This window comes from Schistocerca piceifrons, chromosome 1, assembly GCF_021461385.2.
Source record: "Schistocerca piceifrons isolate TAMUIC-IGC-003096 chromosome 1, iqSchPice1.1, whole genome shotgun sequence".
NCBI classification, from domain to species: Eukaryota; Metazoa; Arthropoda; class Insecta; order Orthoptera; family Acrididae; genus Schistocerca; species Schistocerca piceifrons.
Genome location: NC_060138.1, coordinates 748,882,328 through 748,897,912, shown reverse-complemented (window position 1 = coordinate 748,897,912; position 15,585 = coordinate 748,882,328). Strand labels below are relative to the sequence as shown.

The 15,585-nt window shown below is 40.6% G+C and overlaps 1 protein-coding gene across 13 annotated transcripts in view; it reads right to left on the bottom strand.

Moving 5' to 3' along the window:
• LOC124711896 (longitudinals lacking protein, isoforms H/M/V-like) overlaps positions 1-15,585 on the bottom strand; it is a 474,926-nt gene that overhangs the window by 281,226 nt on the left and 178,115 nt on the right. For 2 of the 13 annotated variants that reach the window (XM_047242147.1, XM_047242163.1), the window contains one exon: positions 2,332-2,917. The exons of 9 other annotated variants lie outside the window; for them this stretch is intronic. In XM_047242147.1, the coding sequence (XP_047098103.1) occupies positions 2,592-2,917 (326 nt within the window). In that variant the 3' untranslated portion in view covers positions 2,332-2,591. Of the gene's footprint in view, positions 1-2,331; positions 2,918-9,370; positions 9,594-15,585 lie in introns of those variants that run through there. 2 more of the 13 variants (XM_047242184.1, XM_047242155.1) reach the window with 2 other exon arrangements.

Below are 15,585 nucleotides of genomic sequence, written 5' to 3'. Positions count from 1 at the left end.
TATGGCCATGGGGGGCTATAAGAATGTGGGATATACAGCAGGGAGAGTTCCCCCACCTATGCAATCCAGAAAAGCTGGCTTTCGTAGGAAGCATCCAGATGGCACAAGCTGTGAAACAGTCACTGAAGTGAAGCACACCACATTGGGCAGTATATGCACCAAATGGGTTGTCCAGCTGTCTCTTGGCCACAGTCTGGTAGTAGCCATTCAAGTGGACAGACAGCTTGTTATTTGCCATGCTCATGTAGAAGCAGCACAGTGGTTGCAGTTAGTTTGTAAATCACATGCATGTTTTCACAGGTAGCCCTACCTTTGACAGGATAAGAAGTATCTGTGACTGGAATAGAGGGGGTGGTGGTGGTGGGAGGAGGACGTATAGGACAGGTCTTGCATCTAGGTCAATTGCACGGGTACGAGCCATGAGACAAGGGGCTGGGAGCAGCGATGGAGTAGGGATAGCCAAGAATATTGTATAAGTTTGACTGGTGGTGGAATACCAGTGCAGGATGGGTAGGAAGAATAGTCGGTAGGAAGTCCTAGCAGAGTATGTGATTCAGTTGCTACAGTCCAGGGTGGTACTGAGTCCAGAGAGAAGTGTTCCTTTGTGAGTATGGTGCAGAAATGGGCATCCACATGGCACCATTATACGCAAAAATATTCCTGGGCTGTCTGTCTAGAGGAATCGTCCCTAACTAACCAGAATCCCACAACCCTCACGTGGGTTACATTCAGTGATGGTGTCTTCGAGATCTGAACCGAGGATGTGGACACCCTACCCACATTTCTCCAGAACCTGAGCAACTTCTCCCCCATACACGTCACTTGGTCCTATTCAATCTAACAAGCCACCTTCCTTGATGTTGGCCTCCACTTCAAGAATAGCTACATCATATCTCCATCCATACCAAATCGACCAACAACCAACGATACCTCAACTTTTACAGCTGCCACCAGATCTATACCAAGGAGGCCATTCCATACTATCTAGCCACCCTTGGTCATCTTATCTGTAGTGATAACCAGACCTCCAAATATACCAAGGGTCTCGCTGTGACCTTCACACATGTCCCACACACTCACCATCCATCCACAGAAACACTCCTCTCGTCATCCATTACCAATCAGAAATGGAGCAACAGAATTACATTCTTCACCACGGTTTCAACTACCTTTCATTGTGCCTTGAAATGAGGAATATCTTACCGACTATCATTTCTGCCCCTCCCATAGTGGTATTCTGGCAACAACTGAACCTGTGCAATATCCTTGTCAATCCCTACCCCACCCCTGCTCCCAAACCCTTGCCTCATGACTTATGTCCCTGCAACAGATCCAGATGCAAGACCTGTCCCATATGTCCTCCCAACACCATCTACTCCAGTCCAGTCACAGACATCCCCTATCCTTCACTACCTGTGAAAATATCCATGTGATCTAAAATTAAGTTGCAGTCACTATGCTGCTTTCTATGTGGACATGGCAATGAAGCTGTCTGTCTGCATGAATGGCCACTGCCAAACTGTGGCCAACACACATCTGGACCATCCAGTTGCTGAATATGCTGCTCAACATGATTTGCTTTACTTCAATGGCTGCTCCATAGCATGTACCATCTACAGAACCAGCTTTTCGGAACTGTGCAGGTGGTTTACCTACCTATAATATATTCTATGTTTCCATAACCCCCTTTGGCCTCAACCTTTGTTTTCCACTTTGGAAGAAGGCCTTTTGTCCATAAGCTTAAATGTAGAGCTATCTTTCCACTGTTCCTGTCTCCAATTCATCTCCACTATTTGGTGAGAAGCAATCTGTCCTTTTCATAATATTGTTGTTATTCCTTTCTGGACTTTTCATTGTTTAATACTATTGTTTTTATATGTTTGGCTACTAAGAAAGTAAAGCAACTGCTGCACCTTTCCACCTTATTCACAGTCTTCATTTGTGAATTTTTCTGTGAAACCTCACCCATTGGGTTGACTGTTTTACGTGTCAAAATTCAATTAGTCCCTAAATATGTTTCTGATAATAACATAAGTTTTCAATTCAGTGTTAACTAGCATACTAGGTACCAATGAAATACCCATTAATCTTCCAATATTCCTTGATCAGTGCATCAAAATGTTACTCATATTTATAATAACTACGCAAGTATCAATGTATGCCCAATACAAACATCCAGTTGAAATGAAATTATACTGCTAATTATCAAGGTACAATCAAAATCTCTATAAAATTACATGAATCACAGATATATACTACTGAATAAACCTAGCAGACCCAAATTCTGCTACAAAACCAGCAAACATAAACACACATTTGGCAAACAAAATCAATAAAATCATTTCAAGTCACATAATCTTACTTGTGTGTATCAAAACTGGGTTTAGTTGATAGCAATATGCCTTTTGTGATGTGCAAAGACCAGCAGTTACACATTTTGCTAGTCATTCATTTTTCATATGTTGATTCTCATACTCAACTGGTCACTTTCAATTGGCAGTGAACCGAACAATGCAATGAACACACACAGCAAACTCTTCTATAGAAGAAAAAGTTTCTTGCCATTTAGTAAAATGTTATTTTACCACCTATTAAGGGTAGCCAAGTACATCAAGTGGCTTAATCTCCCGTGGTGAGACCTGAGTTTGACATAAATGGTTACGTGAAATATTTGTAGAAGTTCTTTTATTTTCATATGACTCCCACTGTAAGAACTGAGTCTGACTTAAATGGTTATGTGCAATATTTGTGGAAGTTATTTTATTGTCATGCATTGTACAACGTCCAAAGCAGCCCTTCCTGTATTCTGTGCATCTCCAATATTTCTTTGACCCAAAATCACTGTGTAAGTGATACACGTACCCTCCATAGACCAGCTTCTTCTTACCTCGTGAACTTTCCACGTAACGAGGGATACCTACAAACAACACAGGTCAGTTATGTACTAATAATATGCAGTACCTATGTCAACAGAAAGAAAAGAGGAATATAACTGTGCCTGATGATACTCTTTCAGCAATGTTTTTGTGTCCTGCTTAGAAAGTAAAACAGGGTCATTATTTTTTGAGTCCTATAAGAGATCATTTTAACCCATCTCTAGCTTTAGTTGATGTCCCTAGTTCATAAATAACACTTAACAGATTACAATACTCTCAAAGAATGAGCATCATCATTATCTGAAGATAAAATTACGAAATGTTATGATATAAAGGTATACACTTATCTCTTAAAAATATTACGGTTTTCAAAATCATGACACGGGAGAACAAGAGAATAAAGGAAACATCAGGGAATGGCTCTACAAATTACTGTAAAGTAAAGATAAAATGGAAAGTTCCTGTTTTGTATTATACACTCAGAAAATTTGTTGCCAAAAGAATGGCTACCACTGTTGGAAAGATACTACTATGATCAGATAATATTAGAAGATGAGGAGAAGCAGGTATCAGTAAGGTTATGTGTTGTAAATGCTGAATAAAAATAATAAAATTAATAATAAATAAAAAAATGAAACACTGAACATAGAAGATTAAAACATTACAAAAATTTAAATTACACAGCAACAGAGAATAAAGTGTCAGTGTCAGAAAAATCAGTAAAAACATATAAAAATGGTAGTCTTATTAGATGACATGTTTCTCTGTGGACTTACACTGAAGTGACAAAAGCTGGGGGATAGCAAAATACACATTTACACATGCTGGTAGTATTGCGTACACATAGTATAAAAGGGAGTGCACTAGCAGAGCTGTCATTTACACTCAGGTGACACATGTGAAAAGTTTCTGATGTGTTTATAGCCTCATGACAAGAATTAACAGACTCTGAATGTGAAATGATAGTAGGAGTTAGATGCACAGGACATTCCATTTTGGAAATCGTTAGGGAAGTCAATATTCCGAGATTCACTGTGTCAAGGGTGCGCCAATAATACCAAATTTCAGGCATTATCTCTCAGCAGCGACAAGGCAGTGCCCTGTGGCCTTCACTTAAAGACTGAGAGCAGTGGCATCTCCATAGAGTTGTCATTGCTAACAGACAAGCAACACTGCATGAAATAACTGCAGAAACCAATGAGGGATGTATGACGAATGTATCCATTAGGAAATTGCAGTGAAATTTGGCATTAATGGACTATGGCAGTAGATGACAGGTGCAAGTGTCTTTGCTAACAGCATGACCTCGCTTGCAATGCCTCTCCTGGTCTCGTGATCATATCAATAGGACCCTAGATGACTGGAAAACTGTGGCCTGATCAGATGAAACCTCATTTCAGTTGATAAGAGCTGATCGTAGCGTACAAAGTGTGGTGCGCAGCCCACGAAGCCATGAACCCAAGTTGTCAACAAGGTACTGTGCAAACTGGTGGTGGCTCCATAATGGTGTAGGCTGTGTTTATATAGAACAGACTGGGTCCTCTGGTCCAACTGAATTGACCAGTTATGGTTATGTTCAGGTACTTGGAGACCATGATACCAAACAACGATGAAATTTTTATGGATGAAAATGTCCCATGTCACTGGGCCACAACTGTTTGTGATTAGTTTGAAGAACATTCTGGACAATTCAAAAGAATGATTTGGCCATCCAGATTGCCCAACATCAATCCAATCATACATCAATGGAGTATAATCGAGAGGTCAGTTCATGCACAAAATTCTGCACCGGCAACACTTGTGCTATTACGGACAGCTATGGAAGCAGCATTGCTCAATATTTCTGCAGAGGACTTCCAAAGACTTGTTGAGTCTGTGCCACATTGAGCTGCTAAACTACACTGCGCAAAAGGAGGTCCAACTCAATATTAGGAGGTATTCCATGACTTCTGTCACCTCAGTGTAAAGTTACTCACAAAAAAGATGGAAAAATAGAAAAAGGAAAATATTTATGTATTAGAGTTGTGATGATTTACACTACAAAAAACTAATGCTTTCATATCTTATATACATATTAGCCAATAACATCAGTAATATATAAAAATTTTAGGAGATAACTGAAGCTGAGTGCCTAACTTGGAAATCATTTTACATTTCCCATGTGTATTAATTTTGAGCATAACAGTACTTCAGCAATGGAAACAAGTAGGAACCATAAAAAATTACATATTAAAATCTCTGAGGAAGATCTTGTAACATCCACTGTAACCATATAACAAAACGACTATGTCTTTCACCAGAGGAAAACTAGTCATCTTAAAATGTTTTCACTACCACTGTATCGAAGACTTGCAGTGATACCGCAGTCTTTACTATTTCCAGTATTACTCAATAAGAAATACTACAGATATCACCTTACAAAAATAAAACAATGACAAACTAAGAACTGTAAATTATTCCCAGTACAATACTCACAAATTTAAATTCATGCAGTGACAAATAACCTCTGTGTATGAATATATGATCTGGTTAAGAAAATTAAAAAAAAAAAAAAATCAATCGTACTTTGATTATTAGTTGTACCATTAGTCATAAATTTATCCAGCTCCTTGCTGGAGAAAATGCCAAGTTCTACACAATCAAGGGTTGCAAATATTCTTCCACAATCTTAACATACACCATTTTTAGGATATTTGTTCCAGTGATCACAAATTAACTATGGGAAAGAGGATACCTAAACTAACTGTATCACATTTCAGAAACAAGGAAGTAAGTTCCTATAACATTCTTTTGGGTGGGTATAGGTTCCAATAACATGTGTGTGGTTGCATCATTATACAAATAAAACAACAAAAATTTTGTTTACACATGAAATGTATTCACTGCTGCAAATATGTATCACCTCCAGCTGTATAATGGAATAAGAAAAATGAAACTTTGTGGCAAATCAGGAATTGAAAACCTATTTCCTGCTTTATGCAGGTGGTCACCTTAATTGCTTTGGTTGTTTGAGCAAGATTCACAACAAGATCCAAATGTCCATATGTCATCATCAATGCGCCACTCCTGTACACGTACATCTCATTAATATTATTCCCATACAGCAAAGATTTTATTTGTAAGTTGCAGGCTCGGTATTAGGTGATGAACACAAAATTTCAGTGCTCACATTGTGAAGAAGTACGATGCAGTGTTCCTTTGGATATGTATGCAACTGTCAATATCCCATTATACAGCTGGAGGTGATTCATATTCCTAACTGCGAATACCTTTCATGTCTTTCATAGCAGCTGTAGTCGCCACAGTGCCTGTTCCTACAGACATGCATGCATGTCTGAAGGAAAACTGCACCGTATTTCTTCACAAAATAGGCACTGTCATTTTGTAAAATTCTATTTAGTTCTACAGACAGAGTTCTTCAAAATGATCACTTGTGAGATTTTTTCGCAACTGTGTATGTGCTGAATTACCAATTGCCACATGGTAGGGGTCTCTAGGTATCTAATGTCAACAGAATGAAGAGGAAACAGCAAAATCACTAAATGTAAACACAAGTCATGTGGAGACTACCCACCTCCCCACTACAGCTCAGACTGCTCAGTGCATCAGTCCTGGATCTACGATATTTCTGAACCAGGGCAATATTACAAAGTGGCGCCCAGCCACACATCTGTAGCCAGAAGTGGGAGAAGGTACTCCTCAAACACAACTCAACTGCATATGCACAAGAGCCTGCCTGCAACTGCTCAAACGAATCTAATGTAAACAGCTGTAACATCATGCTCATCAGAGCAATTTGTTTTTAGGAAGCATTGCATAGTCCTCCTAAAGCCTTTGACACTCTTTGCAGTTGGCAGACGCTTGTATGAGCACTGTTTTTTGTCGTTGTATATGGCGCATTTCTTTGTGACTTAAGTTTTATTTCCTTTTTTTTCCTCCCATTCATGTTTTGTTGCTGCAGTATTATATTCTGCAGGTGCAGGATACAATAATATCCTTTGTTGGAGGATTGATTCTTACCATTCAAAATCACAAAAATTTAACTGAAAACTAAAAAAATGAAAAATTTCCGGGATTCTAAAAAATTCCCGGTTTTTTCCCGATGAAAAAATTCCCACATTTTTCCCGGATCTCTGGGTTGTCCCAGGTCGTATACACCCTGTTTGCCATTATCTGACACGCACAGAATAGATACAGGGAGATAAGAACTACTAATGGAGGAAGAAGAAACATTTCTGTTCACTGTTGCCAATAGTGTCCTAGGTGTATTTAATAAAAATATCAAAAGACCATAGTAGCTAAAGTAATCACTAAAAACTGACATCCCAACTTTCTCTCCCTCCTATCCCCCCTCCATTTCTCCCTCCCTAACAAACATTAATTAAGTCATCATGTTCTGTAGATCTCATTAAGAAGTATTACCTACAGGGATATGAAACAAACCAAGGTACACTTTAACAAAAGACAAGCAAGTCATAGATACCTAACCTGTTCACATTATTAACAATAAACTATCATTATGCTGATTAGTACTGTTGGGAGCTTGTTTCAGTTAAATTTAATATAGTAAATTACAAGGGAAGCGCGTGTGCGTGCACACACACACACACACACACACACACACACACACACACACACACACACACACAGAGAGAGAGAGAGAGAGAGAGAGAGAGAGAGAGAGAGAGAGGAATCATTAATTGAAAAAGAAAGGAGAGAGGAAAAATAAAGCAAACTAAAATACTTGGGTACAGTACATCTATGGGCCTAGTTGATGACCAGGCTAGTATAGAAAGATCCAGCCACTCTGCAATACATTACAACATCCCACTTAAGTATGTACTACATTCATCTAAAATAGATGATAATCCCCTGTGTAAATCAATAGTGCCCCTCCTGTCATCATATAAAGAAATTAGCAGTATTGGATGGAGGGGAAGATGCAACACTTTATGAAATAAAAAGTCAAATACAAAGTCCCAGTCGGTCTTGGAACGAGAAAACTGAAGTCTAAACACAACCATGAACCGAGCTGTGATACACCACTAGAATGCTTGAACAGTCTTTGTCACATCATAGAAGCAAAAAAGCAGCTTTTACAGTTATCTGTATTGGCCAAGCTAAGAAATGTTTTGTAAGTCACACCGTAAGTAGGAAATGCATGAAGAAAATGAAACATTAAAGTAAACACGACATGTATTAGTTTGGTACATAAGTTTGTAGTGCTTTTGTTTTGCATGTTGGTATTATGACTGCTATGGATTTATTTATTTATTGATTGTCTTTTTGATTTGCAGCTCACTGTTGCTATTTGAGTTTACATATTAAGCTTTCATCATTTGGAAATAGATAGTGGAGCTGTGGACATTAGAAAATGGAGTGCCAAGTAGCAGAGGCAGGGGTGATAGTAGCAGAGGCAGCAAGAAACATTTGTGCTGTGTTTGGGGATAATGCCATTTGGCGGAGTATGGTACAGATTGTGAACAACACCAACCACTCCTATCCTGTATCATTAGTGGTGACAAGAAATGGTGTCTTTATGCTAAAATAAGGAAAATAAAGGAACGGTTGGGTCCAAACTCTCCATACAAAGACCAGCACATATCCACAAAAGAGCATGGTATGCACTGGGTGGAACAGCGATAGTGTTTTGTACTATGAATTGCTTCCCTGAGGTGTAACCATCACTGCTGACATTTATTGTCAAAAACTGAAATGTCTAGCAGACACAGTGCAAGAACAATGACCGGAAAGACTGCATGAGGAGATGCTACCTCATGATAACACCCATCTGCATTCTGCTATACTGACAAAAAATGCTACACAGGAGCTGAGTTGTGTAGTCACTCCACACCCAACTTATTCACCTGATGTTGCGTCCTCCTCGGATATTCAGCTTTTCCACAACCACTTTCAAGGATCTTCCTTTCCAGATGAAAATGCATTCTGAACATGGCTCGAAGAGTTCTTCAGCTCAAAATCACATGATTTTTACAGTTGTGGCATTGAAAAGTTACCCCAGCATTGTCAGACTGTTGTAAATAGTGAAGGAGAATACATTATTGATGACTACAGTCTCTGTTATGAATATCTGTTGTGTTTATTAAACTTATGGAAAATGGTATGAACTTGTGCACCAACTCAGTGTATTCTGCTGAACATGACAGCAGATGGATCAGATAAAAGCAACTCTGCAGGTGTAACTTCAGTTATCTCCTAAAAATGGATTTCCTCTGTTAGAAATTAAGAGCTCTGAATCAATACTTTTTAGCAACATGTATACTTGTGATCAGGGCAACTAGACTGAAGATTTCTTTTTAATCGTAGATTTATAACTATAACTGCAATAAGCCTGAATTAGATGCCATGAAACATTCTAACCTGGTCTACCTGTTCATAAGAATGTTATAAGGTACTACACACAGCAGATGCACCAACTGTTTTACTGAATCACACATTTATGTCAACAAGAACTTTGTACAAACCGTTCTTACACATAATATGCCTTGGTGTGGTATGCTTTGAAACACTCAGGCATACAAAGAGCGATATCACAATCGGCACACCACCAGGATGTTTCTTTACGGCACACTTTTCCCATCTGGCTCTTACTGACATCTGCACACACTTTGCAGACACGTGTTGGGTGTAATTTTCTCTCGGTAGGAGGTATCTTTTCAGCAAAATGTCTGCCACTAAGTCTGTTTGGGACAACACCTGGAGAAGAAACAATTTCTTTATATTTGTTGCCCTGTGCAGCCAAAGGGTTCCCTAACTGTGTATAAACTGGGAGAGGGTAACCTTTCTTCTTTTGCCCATATCACTTGTCTCCTGACTAAAGCAGAAACTTCATTCGTGATTCTTATTACAAATTTACAAAGGAACAGCCATTTCCACCATTTGAATTGCTTTCTTTTGAAAGGATAGTAAGCAATCATTTGATCTGACTTCTCTACTCCTATTATTAGAATATTATTAGCCAAACCTAAGTGTGAAAAGTCACTAATCTCCTTCACAAACACACAGTCATCACTGTTACCAAAGAAGTGTGCTGTGTTGAGAACATCAAAATAATCCTCATGTCTTTGTCTTTCGAATACATGCAGCTCATAAAACTCATTCCCCTTTTTAATTTTGGGGTGGAAGCTGTACTTTAGGGAACACCCTTTCTGTCTACTGCTTAGTCATGCACTCCTATAAATAATGTATACAGGACGGACAGGAACAGTCTGAAAAGCTTGTAAGGGTGTTACAGGGTAGTTTGTGCTTAGAAATAATTGTTAAGAAAATAATTTGATATGTTGCACTGTTTCCGCAATAATTAGCATTGAAGCTAGCCAATCAGGCCATTTCCTTTTAAAATTCAAGCAGCCCGCCAGATACAATTAGTGTCAGTTGCTCTCATGGAGTAGGCGATATTACATGAGACTTCTCATCCTTTGGCTCATGTTTGATTATTATACCACCCCAAGACCAATTTTTTGCATAGTTCTCTTGTCTGGTTTTAGGAAACCAAGCAAAGAACACATTTGGTGACACTGTCTCTTGCAGGCCACTTGAACTTCAATGTGCAACAGCCTGAGTGGCTAACTTCAGTGCTAATTAACTCTGAATGGTGCAACATATATAATTCTTTTCTTAACAATTTCTCAGCACAACCTACCCTGCAACACCCTTTTAAGCTTTTCAGACTGTTTTTGGTCACCCTGTATAAAGTGAATCATATATGTGAAATAAACATGTTGAAATATTTTTTGAGCAATCAGTGATAAAGTACCTCGACATGTGATACCAGACAACTTTTCCCAAAAATACTCCATCTTACGTACAGACTGTACAAATTTTTTTGGGTGCCATTAGAGTGTCTAGACAACAGAAGAAACAAACTGTATCCTGCTTATGGAAGTAGTGCAAAAGGAACAGGCTTTGCTTCCCCCAAGCTGTGCAGCCACTATAAATACACTTTGTGCTTCATACTGAGCATCTATCCTCACTGTGGAAAACATGATTTATATTCTAGGAAGGTGTCATATGTAGAGCTTCTGATGAACCAGGAACTGCTTTATCATCCTAGCACAAACAGCCCAGATATGACTAAATGAAATTCAGCGGTTGATAACACTTGCTACACTGTAGCAGTGGATGGACACAAAACACTTCTTGGCCCAACTCTTCCTACTTTTGGCTCTTTGCAATGAGGGAGTTGTGCACTCTAAAAGTAGTTCACATACTGTACACACAAAGGCAAAGAATCATAAAAGACTTTATGCTATAATTGCACGGCTTGTTTTACATGTACACACAACACTACATTCGTCCTTTTTGAGCAATCAGTGATAATGTACCTCAACACGAGATACCAGACAACTTTTCCCAAAAATACCCTACCTTAAGCACAGACTGTAAAAATTTTCTTGGGTGCCATTAGAGAGTCCAGACAATGGAAGAAAAAACTGTACCCTGCATAAAGGCTACCATGAGGAAATGGAAGTAGTGCAAAAGGAACTGGCTTTGCCTCCCTCAAGCTGTGCAGCCACTACAAATACACATTGTTCTTCATACTGAGCATCTAACCTCACTGTGGAAAACATGATTTATATTCTATGAAGGTGTCATATGCAGAGCTTCCGATGTGTGCTCCCTGCCGCCGTTGGATAAGCAGCTGCAGCAGCGAGTCGTATACTCTTAGCTCACTTATTTGTTACATAGTTTAATTATTAATTTCTTTGCGTGTTTATGGTATTTGCATTGTTTAATTCATAAATTTCGGCCATATTATAGTATTTGAGAGTTGTAGCATCGCGTTTTAGTACCTGAATAGTGTAAAATCGCGTAGTCTCCTTCCGCCGCCGAGCAGTGTGTCAGCAGTACGCAAGTAGCAGCATTACTGCATTTACTAGGCAATCTTGTATTTTAATAACCATTTAAATTTTGTGTCAAATTGTTTGTGCTGTCTGTAGATTAGTTCAGACGTTCTTTGCACAACAATTTTTAGCATGGATAGGGACTGCAACTGCTGTGTTTGGATGCAGGCTGAGTTGACATCCCTTTGCTCTCAGCTTCAGGCAGTGTTGGCTTCGGTCACACAGCTTGAGGCTGTTGCCAATGGGCATCACTGTGGGGGTCCGGATGGGGGTTTGTCGGGGACGGCCAGCTCGTCCCACGCATCCCCCGAACGGACTACGACTGTGGGTGCCCGGGATACTGCCCACACTGAGGCTGATCCCTCACCTGTGGTAGAGTGGGAGGTCATCTTGAGGTGTGGCAGGGGGCGAATGACATTCTGGAGGGCTGAACGGAAGGCCTCTCCAGTTTGTCTGATGAACTGGTTTCAGGCTCTGTCACTGGCTGATACTGATCTTCGTCTGGACATGGCTGCTTGTCCTGTTCCAGAGGTTGCCCCTCAGTCTGCAAGATCTGGGTGGTCGCAGAGGGTGGGCTTACTGGTAGTTGAGAGCTCCAACGTCAGGCGCGTAATGGGGCCCTTTAGGGATATGGCAGCAAGAGAGGGGAAGAAAACCAATGTGCACTCCATGTGCATACCGGGGGAGTCATTCCAGATGTGGAAAGGGTCCTTCTGGATGCCATGAAGGGTACAGGATGCACCCATCTGCACCTCGTCGCTCATGTCGGCACCAATGATGTGTATCGCTATGAATCGGAGGAAATCCTCTCTGGCTTCAGGCGGCTATCTGATTTGGTGAAGACTGCCAGTCTCGCTAGCGGGATAAAAGCAGAGCTCACCATCTGCAGCATCGTCGACAGGACTGACTGCGGACCTTTGGTACAGAGCCGAGTGGAGGGTCTGAATCAGAGGCTGAGATGGTTCTGCAACCGTGTGGGCTGCAGATTCCTCGACTTGCGCTATAGGGTGGTGGGGTTTCGGGTTCCGCTGGATAGGTCAGGAGTCCACTACATGCAGCAAGTGGCTACACGGGTAGCAGGGGTTGTGTGGCGTGAACTGGGCAGTTTTTTAGGTTAGATGGCCTCGGGCAAGTACAGAAAGGGTAGCAGCCTCAAAGGGTGCGGGGCAAAGTCAGGACATGCGGGGAACAAGCAGCAATCGGTATTGTAATTGTAAACTGTCGAAGCTGCATTGGTAAAGTACCAGAACTTCAAGCACTGATAGAAAGCAACGAAGCTGAAATCGTTATAAATTCTGCCGAAATTTTTACAAAGGCACAGACAGTGTTTAGAAAGGATAGATTGCATGCAACCGGTGGTGGCGTGTTTGTCGCTGTTAGTAGTAGTTTATCCTGTAGTGAAGCAGAAGTGGATAGTTCCTGTGAATTATTATGGGTGGAGGTTACACTCAACAACCGAACTAGGTTAATAGTTGGCTCCTTTTACCGACCTCCCGACTCAGCAGCATTAGTGGCAGAACAACTGGAGAGAAAATCTGGAATACATTTCACATAAATTTTCTCAGCATGTTATAGTCTTAGGTGGAGATTTCAATTTACCAGATATAGACTGGGACACTCAGATGTTTAGGACGGGAGGTAGGGACAAAGCATCGAGTGACATTATACTGAGTGCACTATCCGAAAATTACCTCGAGCAATTAAACAGAGAACCAACTCGTGGAGATAACATCTTGGACCTACTGATAACAAACAGACCCGAACTTTTCGACTCTGTAAGTGCAGAACAGGGAATCAGTGATCATAAGGCCGTTGCAGCATCCCTGAATGTGGAAGTTAATAGGAATATAAAAAAAGGGAGGAAGGTTTATCTGTTTAGCAAGAGTAATAGAAGGCAGATTTCAGACTAGCTAACAGATCAAAACAAAAATTTCTGTTCCAAACTGACAATGTTGAGTGTTTATGGAAAAAATTCAAGGCAATCGTAAAATACATTTTAGACAGGTATGTGACAAGTAAAACTGTGAGGGACGGGAAAAACCCACTATGGTTCAATAACAAAGTTAGGAATCTACTGTGAAAGCAAAGAGAGCTTCACTCCAAGTGTAAACGCAGCCAAAACCTCTCAGACAAACAGAAGCTAAACGATGTCAAAGATAGCGTAAGGAGGGCTACGCGTGAAGCGTTCAGTGAATTCGGAAGTAAAATTCTATGTACCGACTTGACAGAAAATCCTAGGAAGTTCTGCTCTTATGTTAAATCAGTAAGTGGCTCGAAACAGCATATCCAGATACTCTGGGATGATGATGGCATTGAAACAGAGGATGACACGCATAAAGCTGAAATACTAAACACCTTTTTCCAAAGCTGTTTCACAGAGGAAGACCGCACTGCAGTTCCTTCTCTAAATCCTCGCACAAACGAAAAAATGGCTGACATCAAAATAAGTGTCCAAGGAATAGAAAAGCACTGGAATCACTCAATAGAGGAAAGTCCACTGGACCTGATGGGATACCAATTCGATTCTACAAAGAGTATGCGAAAGATCTTGCCCCCTTTCTAACAGCCGTGTACCGCAAGTATCTAGAGGAACGGAAGGTTCCAAATGATTGGAAAAGAGCACAGGTAGTCCCAGTCTTCAAGAAGGGTTGTCAAGCAGATGCGCAAAACTATAGACCTATATCTCTGACGTCGATCTGTTGTAGAATTTTAGAACATGTTTTTTGCTCGCGTATCATGTTGTTTTTGGAAATCCAGAATCTACTCTGTAGGAATCAACATGGATTCCGGAAACAGCAATCATGTGAGACCCAACTCGCTTTATTTGTTCATGAGACCCAGAAAATATTAGATACAGGCTCCCAGGTAGATGCTATTTTCCTTGACTTCCGGAAGGCGTTCGATACAGTTCCGCACTGTCGCCTGATAGACAAAGTAAGAGCCTACGGAATATCAGACCAGCTGTGTGGCTGGATTGAAGAGTTTTTAGCAAACAGAACACAGCATGTTGTTATCAATGGAGAGACGTCTACAGACGTTAAAGTAACCTCTGGCGTGCCACAGGGGAGTGTTATGGGACCATTGCTTTTCACAAGATATATACATGACCTAGTAGATAGTGTCGGAAGTTCCATGCGGCTTTTCGCGGATGATGCTGTAGTATACAGAGAAGTTGCAGCATTAGAAAATTGTAGCAAAATGCAGGAAGATCTGCAGCAGATAGGCACTTGGTGCAGGGAGTGGCAACTGACCCTTAACATAGACAAATGTAATGTATTGCGAATACATAGAAAGGAGGATCCTTTATTGTATGATTATATGATAGCGGAACAAACACTGGTAGCAGTTACTTCTGTAAAATATCTGGGAGTATGCGTGCGGAACAATTTGAAGTGGAATGATCATATAAAATTAATTGTTGGTAAGGCGGGTACCAGGTTGAGATTCATTGGGAGAGTCCTTAGAAAATGTAGTCCATCAACAAAGGAGGTGGCTTACAAAAAACTCGTTCGACCTATACTTGAGTATTGCTCATCAGTGTGGGATCCGTACCAGATTGGGTTGACAGAGGAGATAGAGAAGATCCAAAGAAGAGCGGTGTGTTTCGTCACAGGGTTATTTGGTAACCGTGATAGCGTTACGGAGATGTTTATCAAACTCAAGTGGTAGACTCTGCCGCTCTGCATCGCGGTGTAGCTTGCTCGCCAGGTTTCGAGAGGGTGCATTTCTGGATGAGGTATCGAATGTATTGCTTCCCCCTACTTATACCTCCCGAGGAGATCACGAATGTAAAATTAGAGAGATTCGAGCGCGCACGGAGGCTTTCAGACAGTCGTTCTTCCCGC